The 9,768-nt window shown below is 40.1% G+C and overlaps 1 protein-coding gene across 4 annotated transcripts; it reads left to right on the forward strand.

Moving 5' to 3' along the window:
• Nucleotides 1-1,874: 1,874 nt before the first annotated feature.
• Nucleotides 1,875-7,305, forward strand: SRSF5 (serine and arginine rich splicing factor 5). 4 transcript variants are annotated; one of them, XM_081293164.1, is made up of 8 exons: nucleotides 1,875-2,446; nucleotides 3,357-3,501; nucleotides 3,809-3,879; nucleotides 3,994-4,092; nucleotides 4,375-4,444; nucleotides 5,666-5,739; nucleotides 6,275-6,385; nucleotides 6,496-7,305. In XM_081293164.1, exons 2-8 carry the CDS (start codon nucleotides 3,376-3,378, stop codon nucleotides 6,752-6,754), a joined length of 810 nt encoding a protein of 269 aa, XP_081149290.1. In that variant the 5' UTR covers nucleotides 1,875-2,446; nucleotides 3,357-3,375; the 3' UTR covers nucleotides 6,755-7,305. The 4 variants fall into 4 exon arrangements, with proteins under 4 accessions (XP_081149290.1, XP_081149288.1, XP_081149287.1 ...); XM_081293162.1 differs by having other exon boundaries at nucleotides 2,161-2,442; nucleotides 6,493-7,305; XM_081293161.1 differs by having other exon boundaries at nucleotides 2,163-2,446; nucleotides 6,493-7,305.
• Nucleotides 7,306-9,768: the final 2,463 nt, after the last annotated feature.

Raw genomic sequence — 9,768 nt, forward strand, 5'->3', positions numbered from 1 at the left:
GGTCATGTAAATACAGACCTATAAATATTGAGTTGTTCCTGTACTAGGCATTTCTGGGACAAGAAAGAACATATATTTTACTATAAGTCAGTGATGAGAAAACTATAGGGGTATAAACAGAATACTCATATAAACAGATAAGTAATTCTGTTCATGGAAGATGATTGTGTTTATTGGAGAAACTGGTAAGAAACAATCTGATAGGAAGACTTGAAAGTCTTCATGGAAAAAAACAAACACTGCAGAAGACAGTATTCTGTTGTTAATATTGATCATAATATTAATACCACTAAGGAAACATTACTTTTTGTAGAACTCACAAACTTTTTAAGAGTTAATAAATCAAGAAAAAGAGTTTATAAAAAGATTTAATCCTTAGGGCTGGGGATGTAGCTCAGTGGTAGAGCACTTCCCTAGCATGCCTAACGAACTAGTTCAATCTCCAGCACTGGGGGGAAAAAAAGTCCTAAAGAAAATCACACCATCATGAACTGAAAGTAGCAACTTTTTTTCATAGTGTACAGCACCATCTTTCATGTTCTCATCCCCAGAAAACCTCTTCCAGATTACCTTCTCTTATTGAAGCAAAAGTAACAGGTAGTCAGTAAAATCATAAGTAATTGTTTCCACAGTCAACATAAAATATAGGAATTAATGAAAAACTGTTTTCCTCATTTCTTTAAATATGCAGAAACCATGTAATGTAATCAAATTGGTTTGAGAACAATTTGTGTATTATAAAATGTTAATGTTTATTAGGCTAACATCTAAAGGTTAATTTTTTCTTTTAATTTAATAAACACTTATTTTAAATAGATCCTTAACTTTTTTTTTAATTTTTTTTTGTAGTTATAGATGGACAGAATGCCTTTATTTTATTTTTTTAAGAGAGAGTGAGAGAGGAGAGAGAGAATTTTTAATATTTATTTTTTAGTTCTCGGTGGACACAACATCTTTGTTGGTATGTGGTGCTGAGGATCGAACCCGGGCCGCACGCATGCCAGGCGAGCGCGCTACCGCTTGAGCCACATCCCCAGCCCCGATCCTTAACTTCTTTACACTATAGATAAGTAACTACAACTTTGCTGTGTACTCACTGAGGCTCTTTTTATTTGTATATATAACTGTGAATGGAGCTCATCCACACAAACTATCCTAGTACCTAAGGGCCCCTTGGGTGAGAGTAAGGATTAGTTGCTCTCCTCTTTCCTGAACTACTTTTATTTATGGCAATGTAACTGTAGCTACAAGTATACAATCCTAGATTCTGGGCACTTTTCAAAAATGGGATTCATTAAGTTCCACCTAAATGTAACCTTTTCACCATCGTTCTCATTATGCCTAAGTGTCTAGGCTTACCTACCAACCTTATTGGGGAAACGCTGGAGTTAAGGATGTGGAGGGCTTTTTCACACCAAGAAACCTCAATATTCTGTTTCGGAAGAACTGTCGACTTTGATGTGTTATATTACAGAAACCCGAACTGGGAGGATTAACCAAATAGCCCTTGGGTTTAAAAGCAGTTTGAAACCTCTTCTGGTCAGCCAGCTCAGTTCCAAAGTGGTGGGTAGAAATTTGTCTTTCGTTAATTCAATATGGCCTTCTTGCTGCAGTTCCAATTTCAATGTTTCATCAAAAAAAACCTTCCAGGGGCTGGGGATGTGGCTCAAGTGGTAGCGCGCTGGCCTGGCATGCGTGCGACCCGGTTTCAATCCTCAGCACCACATACAAACAAAGATGTTGTGCCCGCCGAAAACTAAAAAATAAAGATTAAAAAATTCTCTCTCTCTCTCTCTGTCTCTCACTCTCTCTTAAAAAAAAAAAAAAAAACCCTTCCATTCCATTTAGAAAAATATTTTAGACTTCTCACTACAACTAAACCACCTGCCCGCGGCATTTACATGCCATCCAGGTGCACCCTTGCTCAGCAAAGGGACGGAGAAGTGCAGGTGTTTTTGCAAAAACCTAGATTTCTTTTACCCAGGTACCTTCAGGGTACGTAAGAAAAACTTTAGGTTTTTCAAAAGGGCTGTCAATTCGTCAGGATCTTTTTATTCGGGACGACAAACAGAACTCTACATCCCCAGAGGAGCGAACGTTTCCCGGCTCCGGCCGCGCCCGGGCTAGTTCCCGCCCCAAGCCCCACCCACCGGGATTGAGGGTCGCTCTCTGGGTCACTGTAAGGAAGCTCCCGCCCCGCGGAAACTTCCTGCCCCGCGGAAACTTCCGTCCCTGGATCCAACGGGCTGCACTCTCCAAATCCCAGGGGCGGCCCCGGAAGTGACGCAGGGACGCGCCTTCCATTTTGTGGAACGCCAGAGCTGCTAAGTGCGTCAGTTGTCGAGAGACGTAGACGAGTTAAGTCCTGGTCTGCGGGGAGGCAGACGACTCCGTCGCAGACTACGGACCTCTCTGGGTCTCAGCTGCCAAAGATCCTGTCCGGTAGGTGAGTGGCTCACTTTGAGGGCAAGGCTTCTCGGATCGAGGCTTCTTCATGGCCGCTCAGGTCGCGAGTGGCTGGGGCTGCTCTCTTTGCGGAGGACGGCGTCTAATGAGCGCAGTTGATTGAGGTGGGCGCTGGGGCACGTCTCCCTTTTGGTATTGTTGGAGGGGTACTGAAGGTGGAAGGGCGGTCATGGTTCTAGTCCGTTTTACTGAGGGATTGCGCGCCCCTCCCTGCTACTGTTTGTCTTCATTACCCCGATCCTTCCTGTAGTGGGTCAGGGTGCCGTTAGGCCTTCTAGCAGGGTCTGCCTTTTCCCTGGGTACCGTTAGGCCTTCCCGTGAGTTGGCCCAGGGACTCCGGCACTGCGGTACCAGTCGAGGGGGAGCGAGAAGGGAATTTGGCTCACGCGCCTCTCCCCTGTCGCTTACTGTGCGGCCGCCATTTTGTGCTGCCTAGTGCCCGCCTGCTGCAGTCTGCGCAGGCTCAGCTGTGGCGTCGCGAGATTCCGGCTTCCACCCCCCGCTGTGACGCTCCTGGGTGGTGGCTACGCTTGCGCGGCCGGTCGCCATTGGGCTGGCCTTGCGGAGGGCGGGGTCGGCTCCGCCCGCACTTCTCGGCCTTTCCTAACTGCGGCAGATGGGAGGGGGCCCAAGAGCTGGGAGATTGTGCGGCTGCGCAGTTCAAGAATTGGCAGTGGGCGTTGCGGTTGCTGCGGTCTGGGATCAGGGAGGCGGGGGATCGTGTTGGCAGGCGAGATTTAATTTTTGTCTACGAGGGACCTGGCCTAATTAGAGGCACTGTTGGCAATCTTGTTTATAACATCCATAGGTAAACATTCTTATTTGAGTCATATGTTTGATCTCTTGGCCACTAATTGGTATTATTTCGATTGAATTATTTTTATTAACAGGAAATATTAGCCGGACATCATGAGTGGCTGTCGAGTGTTCATCGGGAGGCTAAACCCAGCGGCCAGGGAGAAAGATGTGGAAAGATTCTTCAAGGGTTATGGACGGATCAGAGATATTGATCTGAAAAGAGGTTTTGGTTTTGTGGTAAGTATTTAGAACTAGGTGAATTATCTGTTAAATAGTAGGTTTTTATTAGTACTGTTTTCACTCATAATGAACCCAGGTAGAATGCTTGTTTTCGGAAATGTTATACGCTTATTTATTTATTTTAAGAATTAAAACATCCTAATTGCTGTTTGGCTGAAAGCCACTCCCAGTCACCCCTTGGTTAGGTTTATTTGTATTGTTATGTTAAGATTACGCTTCCCATCCTGTCTTAGTATCTTTGATGCTTTAAATATGTTGTTGAATGCACATTTAAAGCTCCGTTTCTCTTATGCTTAAATTTTAGGAATTTGAGGATCCCAGGGATGCAGATGATGCTGTATATGAACTTGATGGGAAAGAACTTTGCAGTGAAAGGTGAGAATCTTAGTTTTATAATTGGCCCTGGAAAATAGAGCAGCTGGAATATTCTTTGAACTTGAGTATATATAAATGGAAGGTTTTTATTTATTTATTTTTTTCTTTCTTTAGGGTTACTATTGAACATGCTAGGGCACGATCCCGAGGTGGAAGAGGTAGAGGACGCTACTCTGACCGTTTTAGTAGTCGCAGACCTCGAAATGATAGACGGTATGTGGTGGTTGAATGGCTGCTTTGAACAGTTACTATAGGGGCAGTATTTACCTTTGGGGAAACATTAGCCATAAATGCTCTGGGACTTCTTTTCAGTCTGTGTTAAAGTGCTACTTCAGATTGATGAGTAATGAATCATAGAATAACACTTTATAATCATTTGAATAATTCGTCATGTCTGATTGTTTGAGCTTGTCCTGAGTTGAACACAAGAAATGCATTTGTCATGCACATTAACATTGCATTTCTTCTGTTGTGAATACTCATTTTTTTCCTCAGAAATGCTCCACCTGTAAGAACAGAAAATCGACTTATAGTTGAGAATTTATCCTCAAGAGTCAGCTGGCAGGTTTGTTGAAATACAGTTTTGAGTTATTTTAATGTGGCTTTTTTTAAAAAAATAAAGTTAATGGGTAGTTAATTTTTATTAATGTTTTATTAAAAGTAGTTTTATCTTTAATTAAATTAATGGATTTAATTTGTAATTTTAAATTTTAATTAAATGTAACTGGGGGATATTTCAAATTTTAATATGTGATCAAATGTAAATGTTTTGAGGATATTTTTTCTTGTTTTTTAAAATCAATTTTAACCAAATATTAAACCCTTTATTTGCCAGCCTATCTGTGTCGTTGGCCTTATGACGAGGAGTGCCTGTGGGTTATCCTAATCGTTGTCTTGGTCACTCTTGGTTGGGCCTGGTTGACTTTGCCAGTCAGCTCCTACAGTGATCAGTTGGCCACCTCTAGATCTGTGTTTGCCGGTCTAGACGTAATCGGTGCACTTATTGAAGTGCCAGGTTGCAGCGATCCCAGAGCGTTGATAACGTGATCTGATCCCTAAGTTGAGAGCTGTCTTCCTGTAACGCTTCCGAATAAGAGGTCCTGGTCGAAAAGAGTTGAAAGATACGAAATTAGGTGGTCGTTGGAATCCTGATCGCAGTAAAGTGGTCCTTGGTAACTGCACAAGAGTAGAACATGTCTGCATCGCCAGTAGTCTGCTAATAGGGAGGGCTGTGCGATTAAAGGCTTCCATCGATTGGGTAGTATCCTTCAAGTGGGTGGCGAAGAGCCAGTCGGGCATATGTCATGAAGGTTTCTCCGACCGATTAATGGTTTGCTGCTTGACTAGCCTAGGGAAATATTAATAAAGGTAAAGTAAACTTTTTTAATGACATATGGGGCACAAAATAACTGGTGTCTTGTAAATGTTCTGTTAAATATAAAACTTCTACTAGTCTTTACTTTAAAAATATGTACTGTTTCTTTTTTGTTTTTGTTTTTGTTTCTTGTTTGTTTTTTTTCCTTTTGTACTGAGCTCAATATAGACTAATACTACTTTAATGTTAAAAATCTGAATTTCCTCTAGCATTTTGCTTACAAGCAATATGCTATTTGTTTATTTCGTGCCCTGACATAATTTTTGAATTCTGATAGAATACAAGTGTGGTATATGCCATGTTTGTACTTTATCTAACAACTTCTCTTTCAGTAGTCTTGTTTTTATACCATGTGGTTGTTTGTGTGTCACTTTTCCTTTTCTTTGCTTGACACAATTGTCTTATGTTAAGGATCTCAAAGATTTCATGAGACAAGCTGGGGAAGTAACCTTTGCGGATGCACATCGACCTAAATTAAATGAAGGGTGAGTATGTACTAGAGATTATGTGAAAGTCTTTTGAAATATCCTGACAGATTTTACTGTGAACATGTTTGAGAACTTATGTAATTTGTACATGCTCTATTCTGATGGTTCTCCATCTGGGGCAGTTTTGCTTCCCAGGGGATAATTTCTGGAGACAGGTTTGGTTGTCACAACTGGTTGAGAGTGCTAAAGACCTCTAAACTGTAGAGGCCAGGCATGCTGCGAAACATGCAAAGAGTTTTCTGGCTCAGAATGTCAGCAGTGCCAAACTTTGCTACGCTATTGTCTGTCAGAAATTAGACCTAGGGGCTGGGATTGGGCTTAGCAGTAGAGTGCATGCCAAGCACATGCAAGGCCCTGGAATAAAGATATTTTGTCCAACTACAACTAAAAAGTAAATATTGGAAAAGAAAAAGACCTAACATAGGAATAGCAAAGTGTAACAGAGCAACTACTACTTACTTAGGTTGCTATATATAGTGCATGCGGCTATGGGGGGGTATGTGTCTTTTAAGATTTTTTTTCTTCATTTTAGGGTGGTTGAATTTGCCTCTTATGGTGATTTAAAGAATGCTATAGAAAAACTTTCTGGAAAGGAAATAAATGGGAGAAAAATCAAATTAATTGAAGGCAGCAAAAGGCACAGGTATCTTTAATATTTTTAAGTCATAAAGTTTTACTTAATGGGTTTGTTAGGGTGTGTCATGAAGGCTCATTCCCCACTTTCTTTCCCCTTTCTCACACTTTTCATAGTAGGTCAAGAAGCAGGTCTCGATCAAGGACCAGGAGTTCCTCTAGGTCACGGAGCCGATCTCGTTCCCGTAGTCGCAAGTCTTACAGCCGGTCAAGAAGCAGGAGCCGGAGCAGGAGCAAGTCCCGTTCAGTTAGTAGGTCTCCTGTGCCTGAGAAGAGCCAGAAACGTGGTTCTTCAAGTAGATCTAAGTCTCCAGCATCTGTGGATCGCCAGAGGTCCCGGTCCAGGTCCAGGTCCAGATCAGTTGACAGTGGCAATTAAACTGTAAATAACTTGCCCTGGGGGCCTTTTTTAAAAAAACAAACAAACAAAACACAAATTCCCAAACCATACTTGCTAAAAATTCTGGTAAGTATGTGCTTTTCTGTGGGGGTGGGATTTGGAGGGGGGTTGGGCTGGGCTGGATATCTTTGTAGATGTGGACCATCAAGGGGTTGTTGAAAACTAATTGTATTAAATGTCTTTTGATAAGCCTTCTGCTCACATTTTTGTGAATGTCTGAAGTATATAGTTTGTGTATATTGACAGAGCTCTTTTATAACTAAAGCAAATTTAATTTTTTTGTACTAGAAAAATTGAACATTTTAGTTCTTGGTTATTCAAATATGTTAATTCAGAATTAGTTTAATGCCTCAATTAAACTAATAGCTTTGGACACTTAAAAGAGCTCTAAATTTGCTTGTATATAAAGGCTTAATTTGAGTTTTCCTTGTTAGGGTCAAGGGTGTCCTCCCATCCACCCCATTAACAGCTGCAGGACACAGACACATTAAAGCAGCTGTTTGTTATTGATAATAAAATATTATAAAACACGTTTTGTCTTGTTTGTCTGAAGAAGTCCTATATTACTTGCTTTTTCCACTTTTCTATGTGTAATATGTTTTAAGACACAATACATTTAGAATCCTGGAGTAGTTTAGTATGGGTTTTTTTTTAATAGTATTTTTAAACATTTCCAGGCTAGTTTAAAAAGTCGAGAAGTCAATGAACTATTTAAATAATGCCTAAGTGATTTGACAGTTAATCTTGTGTCTATTCCTTCATGCTTTTCCTTTGTTGCTTGACTATTTGCATTTGTTTCTTATGCTAATAGTTTTAGGAGGATAATGTATTTGGGGAGCAAATTATAAAATCTAATGCCTGCCTTAAAGGTTTTAGTGCATAGGGCTGGTCAGAGATGATAGAAAGCTTATCAGTCAACATGAACATCCTGTTATTTTTAGTTCTGAAACATTGCTGTACAAGTGTAGGGGGAAACAATAGTGGAAACTACTTCAAGGCCAACATCCCATCTATTTTAAAATGTTGGGCACTTTACCTGAACCTTCAGACTCCTAAGTATAGGAAATGAGCTTTATTCTAGTATGGTCAAAGATTTAGTTTTAAGGTTTTTGGATGCTAGGCTAGACACTTATTTGGGGACACAGAAAAACATCTACTTAACTACAGTAGTAAGTGCTTACCAATATATTCACTGAATCTTAAGATTATAATACCACTCTATCAGGAAATTCAGGAACTTTGTCAACTGATCCAAGTAAGTGGTGGTGAAGTTATTAAAATCTAGGAAGTGTGGTTTCAGGGACTTCAGAATTTCCTGTTATTTCCTGCCCTTTTCCTTCGGGAAGGTGGAATTAGAAGTAGCAGAGAAAAAAATCAGACTTTGGTATCCCCAGATGTTGGAAGTCAGGAAGTAGGAATCTACTTTGGGGAATAGGTGTGAAGTTTGGTACCCTTCTCTTCTAGGTTTTAAGACTGGAACATTGAGATATAAAAATAATGTTCATTCTTTTAGTAGGCTGAGTCTGGGAAAACATTTGAGGGAACTGGAGTGGAAGCTAAAATTTTGGTTTCTGTATACAATTGCAGCCTGAAGTAATTTCACTTCCTCCCTTGGATTCTTCAGATGTACTTAGGCATTATGGTTAAATGTAATTGGATGTTACATGTGTCCCCTCCCACACAGAGAATTAGAAAGTAGAGGCTTGCTACTTTTAAGTGTTTGAGAGGGAATAAAATCTGATTTTAAGGGCTGGGGATGTGGCTCAAGTGGTAGCGTGCTCCGTGTGGCCCGGGTTCGATCCTCAGCACCACATACAAAGATGTTGTGTCCGCCGAGAACTAAAAATATTAAAATTCTCTTTAAAAAAAAAAAATCTGATTTTAAAATGGCAGGTAACTGGGTTATTTATGTTCCAAAAAGGGAATTTGAATTTTAAGTTTTATGACTTGAGAAGTTATAAGCACAGTGAGTGTAATGCTAAAAACAGTTTCAGAATCGGCCGTTGTGTGAGGCATGATATTACCTTAGTTTTTTGTGCTTATATTTCTGATCTTAATTCAAGAGTAACTTGAGGATAATACGTTTTAAGTCCAACCTTAATCTTTCTTAAAAGCTAAACATAACTTCTTGTTTCATTTCTTTGTTCTGGGTAGCTGTGTGTCCTAGGAGGTGTAATCAGCTAGATATAGGTGAGCTCCAGCCTATTGGTTATTAATCTTTTTTCAAAGGGGGGGAGAGAGAATTTATTTATTTTAGTTCTCGGCGGACACAACATCTTTGTTGGTATGTGGTGCTGAGGATCGAACCCGGGCCGCACGCATGCCAGGCGAGCACGCTACCGCTTGAGCCACATCCCAGCCCATGGTTATTAATCTTAATGTTTGTTTTCATTTAATACCCCAACAGCTTAAGTTTCTTTAGAAAAAAAATTAAGAGTATTTCAAATTTTTCTTCCAGTTGGGAAACCATTCTGACAGTAGTTCACAGTGTACCTCCAATGTGGGGGGTTACTTTATTCCACTGATGTGTCATGAGCTGATGGAATAGATTGTTAATGAAGTTCTCTGTTTTGACTTCACCTTGTTACAGCTTCTCACTACTGGTGGTCTTCACATACCTTTCAAATATCCACATTTCATTGTGAGTGTGAATGCTATTTTGAGTTTGCTTTGTTTTGCATTTTATGTCCACTTTTCCATGCTTGGTGTCACGACTATTCTCACGAAATATAATCCAAAAGATATCAAAGAGAAAGGAAATATGATCTTTTAGAACTTTTGTAGTGTACTAATTCTGCAGTGTTATTGAGCATTTATTTCCTTTTGGGTCAAAAAACTTGTTTTGAGTATTTGATTAATGGGTAAAACATGCCATTTATTGATTAGCCCCGAAATGGAGTTTTATGTGCTAATTAGGCACTGTGTTCAGAGGTCTAGGGCAAAAGGCAGATTATTTTTTGCCTTCATAGAGTTTATAGTCACTGAATAAGTCA

Source organism: Spermophilus citellus (assembly GCF_964194105.1).
Source record: "Spermophilus citellus genome assembly, chromosome: 4".
NCBI classification, from domain to species: Eukaryota; Metazoa; Chordata; class Mammalia; order Rodentia; family Sciuridae; genus Spermophilus; species Spermophilus citellus.